General features: G+C 34.3%; 1 protein-coding gene across 1 annotated transcript in view; it reads right to left on the reverse strand.

Annotated features, from left to right (window-relative positions):
* Nucleotides 1–3,193: 3,193 nt before the first annotated feature.
* The window catches only part of DIAPH2 (diaphanous related formin 2), a 247,805-nt gene continuing 237,250 nt past the window's right edge, over nucleotides 3,194–13,748 (reverse strand). The window contains exon 28 of the mRNA XM_074834780.1: nucleotides 3,194–7,749. Within this exon, the coding sequence (XP_074690881.1) occupies nucleotides 7,685–7,749 (65 nt within the window). The 3' untranslated portion in view covers nucleotides 3,194–7,684. The remainder of the gene's footprint in view (nucleotides 7,750–13,748) is intronic.

Genomic DNA, 13,748 nt, shown 5'->3' on the forward strand with positions numbered 1-13,748 from the left:
CCAAAAAAGGCTATTCATTGGGCAGACTGCTTGGAAGAGTGTAAGTTCCTCTCTTCCCCCATAAATAACACATTGGCAGACTTCTGCAGTTAGGCAGGCTGCAAACCCAATCTTAAATTCTTTGCACTCAAGAATTTGAGCACAACTCTGGACAGCGAAGTGCAATGGAGAACAAAATACACAGAAATATATCCAATTGAAATGTAGAACCCTCATAGTTTTAACTTGTTTATGATATCTGAACTAAAAATGATTTTATTAATGTTTGTTAAGTGTGTGTCCCCATAGGAAAGAGATGCTATGACTCTTTCAAAAACCATCACCTACACACAAAAGAAGCTATATAAAATATTGTGTTACTCTACATTAGGTACTATTTGAAACTCATTAAATCTTGCTCAAATTATTGTTCATTGGAATTAAAACTATAGCTTATTGGAAGAGATTTTAGTTAGTTTCAGGTAAAATTACATTTACATATAAATTAGATCTTTTGTGGCTTAGCAGAATTTTGAAATATTTCTAGAAATACAATTTTCATTTGGCCAGTCTATGTTACCACAGCTTTCAAAAATCCAACAAGCTTCATTAAAGTATGACAGATCAGTTTCAAAATCTACCACGCACACCACCAAATGAATGTAGGGAAATTTGCTTCCTCTTTAGTTTTAGTACTACTTGTTATATATAGCGCAAAGGCCTTTTTACAGGTTTGTCATTACTTTTTGCCTCTGTAATCTCATTTCTCTTCATGGCAATGAATTCAGTCATTGAATTCTCATTATTTTTTTGATTTAGTCTGATTTGGTTTTTTTAATCTGCTTCCTTAAAGTTGACTGACCCTGTACCACTTAAGTAAGAACTTCACTTGAACAGGCATGGAATCAAGCTGTGGTGTATTTAAAAAGTTGTTTCTTTCAATTTACAACTTCATTCATAGTTTATAATATACATACCTTCAGTTAGCACTTATTTTTATCTCTTCAAAGTAATCCTTTTCCCTTTTTACTACTCCAGCAGATAAAGTTTGTTTGAGAAAGTGTGATCATTAACAGCTTCTTCCACAAATGGAAGAGTCTTCCAAGCCACTTCAGGGTATCTGCATCACCAAAGTGCTAAAACAGTAACAGCCTGACATGAATCTCTAACGCCACTGAATTGCCAGTCTGATAATTAATTATTCATCAATTAATCCTTGTACTCTCAAAGACTGTTTAAAAACATACATTTCTGAATGTTGCAGGAGTAACTTCTACAGGTCAGAGGCCTGAGTATGTGGGCTTGGTGTAATGTCAGTGGAGAATCAGAATTAGTTTACACCAGGTCTGACCAATGCCTTATTGGGACCAGGTCTTATTTTTTTTTTTTTTTTTCTTAAGGACTCCGGCACTTTAATAAGCAGATACGCACTCCCAGGGTTTTTCAGTCATCTGTGCCTCACAGATAATTTGCCCTTTAAGACTCAGAGATCAATTATTTCAATGGAAGGAAGTTGGGCACATTGCCCTTATAAAAACCTGGCCTGAAGACCTGGCTCTACCGCTGCCTCACTGAGAGCACATCTAGAGCAGTACACCGTGGGCTGACGCAAGCCTGCTCTGCGTGTGCCCTGAGCAGGCAGGGCAAGAGCCAGTTGGAATCAAAAACCTGTGTGATTTTGTTAGCATGGCACCTGTAATAATAACCTTTGCCTCTCAAATGGGTTTCTTAGGTTGGCCTCGTTACTACACTAACACAAATAAACACCTTTCAATATCTTGTGAATTTAAGTGGACTGAATTATTGTTTGCTCAGAGCCTACAGGAAAAAAAACCTAATAAATCCCTTGTTCGGATTTTTCTTCTTAATCTTAGTTTCACATCTACTGAAAGGGCTTAATTAGGGCCATTAAGTACTCATCAAATACTTCTGAGCAAATCAATTGAATGTTTTTATAATTTTACTACAGCCCAGTACTACTGACTTCCTTAAAAAAAATGTAGAAAGGCTAATTGTGAGATGATGACTGGAAGAAATAATAAAGAAAGTATCCAAATGTAAGAAAGAAGTCCATCTATGTGGCAGAGCACCATAATTCATTATCAATCTGAAGTTCACATACAGGATTTCTTAAGCATGTGAAGAAGTAACAGAAACAATTAGCATGGAGAAAGGTACCTGCCTCTTGTTTCAGGACAAGTTCTGCCTGCCAATCTCCCAAAGGCAAAAATATTTAAGAGGATGATGGGAAACCCAGACTCCCACACTAGAAATTCAAGAACATTTACCTAAAAATAAGGAACAAGAATATGGTATACATAGGACACCGTTACTACATTTTTCTTTATCATGACAATCATAGCATCTACATTTATAGCTGGCACTTAGAAGTTCTATTTTTTTTTTCATGTTAATCCCATAAGAATATAAACCTCTACTGCTTCACCATATATCAAAAAGCACATTCTAACCATAGTTCAGTTCATTAAAAATAAAATGGTGCCTTCGACCATCCCTTGGCATATCTTTTCCACATATAAAAAGTTACTTAAGGAGTGTTGTATCAACATGGCTGATCATATTCATTAGAATTCCACTCAATTAGAATCTTAAGTACTTAATTCAGTGCTATCTCTCTATACTGTTGTGCAGTTCCGTTTGTTATGGTGACATCATTAATTTGTTTAAGGTGCAATACATAGAGTTTTGAAGGTAAGTCTGTCAAGTTTCTATTCTGTTAGGACCATTTTGTGACTGAATGAAGTAAATAATTTGGAAAACACCAACAACAGTTGTCTGACTATGTGTCTGTCCTAAAAAGTCTATACTGGATTCCAGCCACTTAAAACAAACATGGACCCATGTAATTTGTTTAGTGATTCCCTTTTACTGTTATTTTTGTAAAAGTAAAATGGTATCACCATGATTTAATGTTGTGAGTTTTTTTTTTTTTTAAGTTATATACTTTTATGGATTATTTTGTTTTTAAAGTCCTCCTCCACTGGAAGAGGCATCTTCTTCCCCAAATTCAAGTCACATTATACTTGACACGTCAGAAAAAAAAAACCCCAGAGATTCATAAAATGTCAGTAAGCTAAAATGGAAAGTAATTTCAGCGTGATAATTTTATATAACAAGAACAGATTTTGAGGTGATGATACTCAGTAGGTAATAATCGTGATAAACAAGTAAAACATTGGCGCACCTAGCAAAATCATGTTATGTATATCTTTATTACAGTTTTCAGAATACATGGATTAACAATGGCCAGGCTGTGATTTCATCAAATTCCTATTTTAAACATTACATACAAACACAGAGCTGTTTAAAAAATAGAAACGCATGAGTTTTGTCACTTTTTTTTTTTTTTTTTTTTTTTTGGCATCAGGAGTCATATGACTTCCAAAAGGGAAACCAAATGGTGCATGATAGCAGACTGACTAAACTGTAATAGATTATTGTTCACATTCTGTGGCATATGTATCACCTCAAACAGTGCTAAAAGAAGCACTACATGAACAAATCGTTCTCCTTTAACATTCTTCTAATGACATCAGTGGGTGCTGAGTGACAGCTTGCAGGACTGCAGAATTCACAGGCTTACACAACTCCCTTTCTTATGCACAAAAGCAATATGATCTGAAAGAGACACCTGAAGCTGAGGGATTTGGCTTTATCTGCTTTGATTTTTTTTTTTATTTATTTACATTTGTGTGCATGCGTGGGTGTTTGTGTAGATACTGTAGAAGAAGAGATGTAGAGGTTTCTTACAATATTTATTTTAAAATGAAAAACTTGCAAATACAGTATGGCACATAAGAGGTGGGCTTTACATTGCTTTATCACTTAGCACTTGTTATGCCTGACCTCTCAGCAATTTGAAGGCAAACATTAAAGTATAATTCAGCCAAGCCTTTGTTTAATGGATAAGAAGCAATTTACATACATAGGTAAGTTTGCTCCCACATAACTATTACCAGCTTTAAATATTTACTAGCTATATCATTCTTAATATAGGAAGTACTAAATTCACCCATCAAAGCAGGATTTGCCCGAGGGATGCAAAAGCCGAACATTGCAAAGTTTTCTTAATGAAAGCTATAGCAGGATTTCCAGAGCCAAACCTAAAACTCAGCCAGATTCTCAGAGTTTTGCAAACCATTTGTACATTGTGGGATGAATTTAAAGTAGGTCACTGATGAATTGTGGTTTGGATAGAAACCATGAAAACATTATGTTTTTTACAGCATTTGTCTGAGGTAGTACATATACCACACACAAAAATGCAAAAATATACAGATATTCATAACTATTTGCATATTACAGAAGGGAACTATGGGAATGCTTGCATTTGTGTCTGAATTTTCAAGAAAGAACAGATAATTTTAGATAACATTTTTCATATTGACCATGGTTGTCTAAAACCGGAACAAATTATGTAACAGTATTTCTGGGAATACTTCCTGAAGCTGTTTGTCAATGCCCTCTGAGGCACTAATTTTGTTTTGGCTTTAGCATCAGTTCATAATATGATTAACACTTAAACCAAACATCACTTACGTGCTGGGAAACAATATTTGTTGAATCACAAACAAACATACATGACAAATTGTGTTGCACATTTTTCTCAGTAAACTGCATAAAACTTGAGCAAAAATTGTCTAGTGTCTTTACATTTCTGATCTGTACAGCCAGTAGTTAAGCAACAGAGATGTATATTTGTATATGATTTAAAAATTTCATTCCCATGTCAATTGCAAATTTAGTTCAATTCATTGCAAAGGTAAGGTTATCTTCCTCTTAAATAAACTAAGAAATGTAAACAGTGTAACATCATTAAAAAAAAAAATCTCTTCAGTACTTGTAACTGGTAAAATGTGAATGCAAACAGATGTGCTGGTATATTGTCAACGTAATGTCTCAGAGGACATATAGTGAAACATAATTAGCAAGAAATTTATGTATGAACCCTCCAGCGATTTTCTTTCTGGGATTACTTTGAATACAAATATAATTTAACTGATATATTTCATTTTTTAAAATTAGAAAATAAGGCAAGTGCATTTCTGAAAAAGGTGCTACTCTTCTACACTTCTAGATAAACATGTGACACCTCTGAAAATTAGATCAATAATAAAAACATTAAAAATATCTGCAATTTAATATAGACTGAAAAACTATCAAAAGACAAAGTGACCAGCATCAATTTCAGAAAATATTTTAGACTTCATAAATATGAGCACCCTATATTTACATAAATTATCTTCTAAACTACTTTTCCTTTGAAAGACACTTTTGTTCTAACAGATATGTCCATTAAATTATATAAATGTTTCAAATATGAAAAAAATAGTAGTAAAATAGAAGCATCAGATGATGTTGTTATTTTGGATTTGCCTTTTTTTTCCTAAGATTTGGTTTTTGAAAATCTGTAGTCAGTTTTCACAGAGCTTTAAAAATAATAAAACCCATGGAAATGAAAAACTCGCGCACTAATAATTACTGCTACAGATTCTGTTGTGAGCTTTTGATTTTTCACATATAAAGATTATACCAATACTTGTAAATCCCAGCAAAATGCTCATTTTAAAATCTGAATTCTAATACATTGTTGATTGTAGTTCAAATTCATATAGACATCATGAACCTAATCCTTTTAAACTGGCTTTGTGCATTAAGCACATTTTTATAACTGCAAATTTAATAGTTCCATTTTAAAAGTTATGCTTCAACACAAGGTTGATGTTGACCTTACATGAAACAGGATATAATTCCTTGTCTCTCTTACTGATAATCCTGTTGCATGCATTTTTTTTTTCCTGAAGTACCATACAACTCTTTAGTTTGCTACTAAAACCACAAAAATCCCCAAACAGTTTAGGAAGAGTATTAGTTGACAGCACACATTTCACTAGGCTTCAGTTGTATTCCTATGTTTAGAGATATAGCAGTGGGCAAACGCCGTTTCCTTTGAAGACAATTTAAAAAAAAAAATAAATTATTTCAATACTAGATTGAAAAGGAGCTGTATCTTTTCTTACAACGATTGGATATTCATCACTGTACTTTGAAATTGTTTGAATTTATCCCAAACTAGTCAGATAGTCTTAAGAGTATCTTACCAGAGAAGCAAAAAGAATCTACTGTACAAAGATGCTTGGCTCAAGCAGTAGTGCAAAGTTACACTGCCCCCGTATCGAATGCTCCTCTAGAGCTAGCAGTTTGTGCACAGAAAACAACGTGATACCTTACTTTCCAAATATTCTTTATATAACATTAAAAAAAAGTTCCCCATAACACCAGGCAATAAAAGTATTCATAATAATTCATCAATCAGTGAAAAGCAATAATAATTTGAGAACAAGTGCCATCTACTACATAGTATCCTGCTTTTTAAAAATATCATAGCTGAGCAACATATGAGTAGTTCCACTGGAACTCCCACTTAAAATCCTCCATCCCATCCAGATAAGCAATGAACCTTTAGTAAAAAGGATGGTGAAGACTGACCTGAACACCAAACAGACTGTACATTCAACTAGAGTCTGGGGAGAAAAGGGAACTATAGTTTCCCATTGAGTGGCAGAACATACACAGTGTCAGTTACTAAACTGACTGCTCACCTGAGGTACTGCAGTGCAAGGGGCCTGTATACAAAGTAGAATGGGAGGAGCTTCCCAAAAAATCAGACTGCTGCAATCATTGATCACTGCTATATAGTGCTCCAGGTAGAAAATTTGTTCTTAGCTGCTAAACTTTCAGCACTAAAACCCACCAGTAGAGATCCCGCTACATATTTTACCTGAGAAACAGAGGAAAAACTCAGAGGCAGTTCTGAATAACTTCATAATGTAGCTTTTCTCTAAAAACCTACACAAAGGTATTTTTAGCATAATTAAAATAGGACAATCATATTTTCCCCCAAATATCTTTATAAAGAATATATAAGTGCATAATTAGAAAAATCCCTCCTTAGATACAGTTAAAAACATTTCCTGGCCTTGATATCATTTAATTTTGGTAAAATCCTATGCTCTGTTTTATTGAAAATTTTTTTAGCAGTGATAAGTAACTATACATCATCATATCACCAAAAGTGTAGATATGCGGTATATCCTACTTGCAGCCAAAATAGCTGAATCCACCAGGCTTTACACTGAGATAAGATTTTCAGCAACCTGACTGGGGCTATGCGTTGCTTTTTTATGGTTACAAAAAAGATTCTGATAATGTAGACCAGCTCATCTCTGAATTTGTTAACATACAATTTTATTATTTTTTCCTTTCAAGTCCAAATCAGAACTGCAAATGGAATCCACAGCTGTATTCTTTCAACAAATTTGTAATTTCTTACCCATATAAAACATAACCTAGAAATCCCCAACTCCTTTCATGTAAGTTGCCAGCTTTTACAAAAAAAAAAAAAAAAGGAGGGGGAGGGAAATAAAAGAAAGAACATAAGAAAATAAGATATATATCCTACTGTTTAACACTGTTTACAGATCTTGGTAGTTGGGGTAATAAGATACAGTATGTGGATTATTTAGCAATAGCTTTTAAAATACATACTATTTATACACCTCCTCATTTAATCAATACCAGTGTTCCTTTATGATCATTGCCAATTTGTATGATAAACTCTTTTCAAAGTATATCCATTTAACTGTAAATAAAACAATTCACTAATTCTTTGGCATCAGAAGAATCATACAGCTGCAATTGTTCCATTGTGGCGAGAACGAGACCTTTCCAAAGTTACTCGTCTGTTATCTGTAATACAAAGAGAGGAAAAAACAAATCACCATAAGATTTGAAACATGGATAATGCAATGTCAAGAGGTTTTCAAACAGCCCTGAAAATAATTTCAAATGATATGTAAATAAGTAACTAGGAGACTGGATCAGAGAAGTTTCACACTGCAGCTGCCAGACTGAGTTCAAGAGTTCTGCAATCAGCAATAAATTACTTTCTTGATCAGAGAAGCTGGGTGATAAAAACATTGGGAGAATCCTGAAACACAGTCCCCTTGGAAACAGCACACAATAACTAAAATTCTGGATAAAAATCTTATTTTAGAAACAATTTATGCACAGAAGCTCTGGAAAAATACATTTCAAATTTCATAAGAATGTACTGACCAGTGTGGTGGTGAAAAGCCCACTAGATGCTACAACTATAAAAGCGCTAACACTGTTCACTATAATTTGGTACAGAGTTAAAAATAGAACAGTTAAATCAGCCACTTCCTAAGCATTTCCTGATTGTGCAATGTGAACAACTTTTAGTATAAAATATTACACAGTAATTATTGCAATGAATAATAAATATGTCTCTATCACAGGAAAACAATCATCAAGCACGAGCCACATTCCTAAATGCCTTTAGAATAAAATTTTAAAGCGATGAATATACATATGCTCACACACAAAAAGGGGCAGAAACTTAACCCCCACTTAATTTTCTGGAGGTTTTGATCTTTCTTTTTTAAAATGTGGTCCTGCCACACTTTTTTTTTCTTTTTCTTTTTTTTTTTTTTTTTTTTTTTTTGTGTGTGTGTGTGACTGCTTACTTTTGTCCTAGCATTTTCTAGTCTCTCACATCATATTCAGGTTGCTGCTCTCTGTATGCATCACTACAGTATCTACATTGCTACAGTATCAGGGTGTCCCAATATATGGGTGGAACTCCTACATAGACTGGAATGTTATAAAGCAACAGTCACTTCAGAAGCAAAAAGTCTGACAGATAAACTGCAGGCAAGCAGGTTTTCTCAGTTTTTTTCCAAATGAGCCAATTTAGCTCTATCTGTTTCCACAGTGCAGCAGACTATAAAAGCATGTGTTACTGGTACTGCTGTGGGGGAGTGCTAAACTTGGGCCAAGGAAAAAGGTTCAGGCATAAAGCACGAGACCCCAACACATCTGATGGGTAGAAATACATTCTTTGAAAAAAACTATTGACTGAATCACTATGTTTCAGAGACTGGGGGAAAGGCTGGAGCAAAGACTGATCTGGGATCTCACCAATGTGTACACAAATACCTGAAGAGAGGGTGCGAAGAGGCCAGAGCCAGGCTTTTTTCAGCGGTGCCCAGTTAGAGGACCAGAGGCAATGGGCACAAACCCAGACACAGGAGGTTACTTCTGAACATCAGGAAACACTTCTTACTGTGAGGGTGACTGAGCACTGGAACAGGTTGCCTGGGGAGGTTGTGGACTCTCCATCCTTAGAGATGATCAAAAACTGTCTAGACAGAGTCCTGGACAACTGGCTCTAGGTGACCCTGCTTAAGCAGGCGGGGTGGACAAGGTGACCTCCAGAAATCCCTTCCAACCTCAACCATTTTGGGATTCTGTTCTAAGCTAACAAAGTCAGAAATGGTCCAAGCACATTAAATAAGGTTCTGGAGAAGACAAATAAAGCAATCTCTGTGATCTGTTTCTGGATGAAGAACAGAGGATGCCTGTGGAGACTGCATGGGCTCTGCAAAATCAACCTTACTTTTTCCCTGTACAATGAAAGTGTCTCCAATGCTATAGGGAATTAACGGCTCCTTTAGCAAGATTATTAGTTCTTTTTATAGTTCTGCCTTGCCTCCTTTTCCTAATGAATCCATCCATGCATAAAGTATTCAAATTACCCTAAGTCAATCTGTTTTGCATGGGAATAAATCTCTAGACTGGTTGCAGTGTCACTAGGCACTGGAAACTAAAGCATAAAAATGCTAAAACCCAAGGAGGGAAGTTATCAACTCAAATGTGCTGCTGTTCCTCTGTAACAGTGACTAGTCAAGAGTCTAGTGATACTTGCTCTCAGTGGAGAGAAGTGCCTTCACCAGTAGACTATTTCTTGATATAATTTCAAGACGGTCAACTCTACAGACTAAAAACAAATTAAGAGAGTCCAAGAACTGTTGATTTCTTCATCCTTGTTTTTTTTTAGATTTTTCTCTTTTCTGTTTGGTTTTTTTTCCCCCATCATGGTAGAGACAAACATTTGCTGCAAATGACAGTTCAGATTCTCCTGTCACTCCACAACTGGGACTTAAACAAAACACAAAACAAAACTGTAAAAACTAGAAGCATTATAATTCCCTTCTTCAGCTATTTTCCCAATTATTAGAAGTAATCTATTTTTTTAAATTATTTCTCGTTTTTAAATGGAAGTAATTACATTTTCTAGAGATAGGAATACAAAATCTGAAAGATTCAAGACTGGAAAGAACCGCAAGTTTTTCTAATCAAGGAAATTGGGGTACAAAGATTCAGTTATTACCAGTAAGAAACAATGTCAGCATTTGCAAGAGATTTTTCTGCAAAGCTTTATAGCGAGTCTTACTAAAACAAAGGCAAGTAGGATATAAATTACAGTTTCATAAAATTTTCAGCTCATTATAAAAAAGGGATGGGAGGATTAGATTTAATTAATACCAATGTGAAAGCTTTAACATATCTGAAAATTTTGGAGTTTAATATAAAGTATTTCTTGTTCTTTACAAAGACACCTGTTTTATTCACCAGTGAATATGCAAGCAACCTTGTGTGTGTGTGTGCACATTTACATCTAGTTAAAAAAAGCAGCATTAGTATGTGTACATACATGTATACATACACATAAACAAATGATTCATTTCTTCACTAGATGTAAAATGTGATTGTACATGTATAAACATATTTGTTAGGTTAAAACAAAGGGCTTCATATTAGGATCTGAAACTGGATTAGGCTGGTATTAGGTCACTCAAGCAAATATTTTGTAAATCTACAATTAATTGCTGAGAAATCAAATCAGTAGTTCCTTTTTAATATATATAACACTGGAATGTATTCCTGACCATGCAAACTTTATAACTCCACTAGAAGAAACACATAGACTTTGTTATAATACCAATTACTTGTTCAAATCTTCTTGCACTCAATATAGCCCTGAGATGAGACTAAATATAATCTATGACATACAAGGTATTTGTAGAGGTGCTTTTGATACATACACATCATTCACCATGTAACATGAATCTACTGAGGTAAACAAAAAGCAAAACCACAATAAGCTTAGTGTATAAGTGCAATAAATACATGCCATGAAGTAAACAAAAAAATCTAAACAGTTATTTTTAAACAATATATTTTAATTTTATGGAATTTGACAACTTCATCTTTTAAGATGTTCTCCCTTATACTCTGTATGTATAAAGCATTAGAAATTACAATCAATTAAAAGCACACTGGCAGGGGAGAGCAAAATATTTCTGCAAAAACTACATTCTGCAAAATGTATTTTCCCTTTCCTTAATGCTCCTTAATTAGTTCTGTTATTAAAAGAGAAGTCTCAATAGCTGCAACAGATTTATTAACTCAGTAGCTTGTTATCAACGTAAAACTCAGTTATATTAGGAGAAAAATAAATGATACTTTGCAGAACTGCAATACTAAGATTAAGTGATTTCTCCATTTCACTTTCTTCTTATCCATTCTTCCAGGTAGTAACTTTGTGCTCTCCTAATTATAAACCTTACTTTTTATGAGCAATCAATGATAGTAATAATATAGATGTTGTGCAATCGAACAGACTAGTCATGAGACTGAGATATCTGATAATAGAAAAAGACAGAGTCTACAAAACCATACCTCAAAGGTACTCGATTGGAATTTGTATTATCTTGTAACAACCACAAAAAAAGTTCTCTCTTTGACATGCCTTATATTAAAATAATAAATGTACTAATAACTGCTACATTGGTCTTGGTGCCTTAGTTGACTAATTCTCTGGGATTAAATATTTTTTTTCCAGTCAGTTAAAGCATTAAAAGTGTTTCTTTGTGCCTTAATTACAGCAGTCAATTCAAACACTAGACTGATTTTGAAATTTTATTTCCCTACAGACTTTCCTAGAGTGCTCATCAGGAGAGCATCTAAGTTCCTCACAAATGTAAATAACTGCAGATCCCCTTGATTAACATTAAAAATCCAGCAATAACAAACCCCCCAAAATCACACAAAACCCTTGCAAAACCATCAAACAAACATGACTGGTGCAGATAACTACTTTTTGACATTTTTTAAAAACAAAAGGTTGAAAATTAGTTGATATGCAGAAAGCAAAGCACCTAAATTTTGTAGGAAAATGGGCTACAAAGAATATTGGGGTTTTCAGGAATAAATACTACCAGAACTATTTTGCCTTATTCAAAAATAGTGGTCACAGGACCCTCATACCTGAACAACACGTATTTTAAAGAATGTCTTAGTTAATAAATGCTATGTTAATCACATTACTAAGAGCTTAAAATAGTGCCAAAATGTTGAATCTGGAAGAGGGGTAGTGTACAGCATTGGGTGCTCAGCTAGCAACTGTTGTGCTGGAGCACATGCTGGAGGGCATGAGCCCCAGCAAGGAGAACTCTGAAGTGCTAATTTATTTAAAAAGCTCACACCATTAACATGCACAATCACTATATCTTTTTTATTTTTATTTTTTAACTTTTTTTTCCCTCCTGACTAACTACCCCAAGGTGAAAGAATTAACCATTCCATAGCTGACAATAATAAAAGCTGTTTAATGCTCAAAGAAGGTACCAGCTTGAGTTGACTTGAACATATGAAGAAGGTAGAACACTCAGTGATGAATAAAATATTTAAAATTAAATCTTTTTGAAATAATTTTGAATATGCAAAAGATGCAGAAATGCATGCTGTAAGGGAATACGGCCTATGCCTTTGAGAGTCAATGAAAGCATTTACATCAAACATATATTTATTCATTCATGTAAAATTTTGTTCACTAGGAAATCCTACTGAAACACATCTTGTTTTCATGAGCAACCCAAGGGAAAAGATTCATATAGTCCCAGGTACTTCAGCAAACACCACAAACATATATACCATGGAAAACAACCAGAAATGCAAGTTAATTTCTTCTAAGTATGGTATGATTACACAAAAAACGAGTAAGTTGGTCATTTAAGAATGTTTTAAATGGATAAACTGTCACAACAGATGATAATTCCAAGGAGCAAACACTGCATCTGTTGTATCGATGACACTGGCATTTCTTCTTTAGAAAAAGGTGGAAATCTGAATTGCACTTTACAAGTGTCACTTTTTTTCTGACAGAGATGACTAAATATTTTCTATGTAGTGTCATTGATTAAAATTGGGACAAGTTAGAATAAATTTAAATCACTGTAGCCTGGGTAGCCTCTAGTTTTCTCCTTGAGCCATCTATGCATAGGGAAAACTGAAGCCAAGTTAGAATGTCATTTGATTTAACAGCATATTATCAATTGCTTTAAAGAGCAACCCACTGACAAGAATTAACTTTATTATTTTTCTTTATTGACCATGTGCACCTTCATCAGCTTAGCTTACCAACAATGAAAGGTAAATCTTTTTGGAAATTGGAATTGATAGAACATAAGACAGAAGCAGAATTGATATAGTGTAAAACAGCAGGGAAGCCCATCAATCTTCAGCACCTCTAACAGCTACAGCTGAACACTCTTCTCTATATTGCTTGGCCTGTACATATGACATTATTAGAGAATACCAACTGAGAAATAAGCTAGTCAAGGAAATTAAGAGCTTCAAAACAGTTGCTGGTGTCTGGAACAAAATTCTTTTGAGAAACAGCACCTTGAGAGAAAATGGCTCTCCTAACTTCAATTCTGTTAAGATACAGTCCATCTCTGTGAGATTTGATTTCGAATTGATCTTTTAAAATGTGTTGCCTATAAAAAAACATAGCAATGAGGTAAAAATCAGTTATGGAA

Source organism: Strix aluco, chromosome 10 (assembly GCF_031877795.1).
Source record: "Strix aluco isolate bStrAlu1 chromosome 10, bStrAlu1.hap1, whole genome shotgun sequence".
Taxonomy (NCBI): Eukaryota; Metazoa; Chordata; class Aves; order Strigiformes; family Strigidae; genus Strix; species Strix aluco.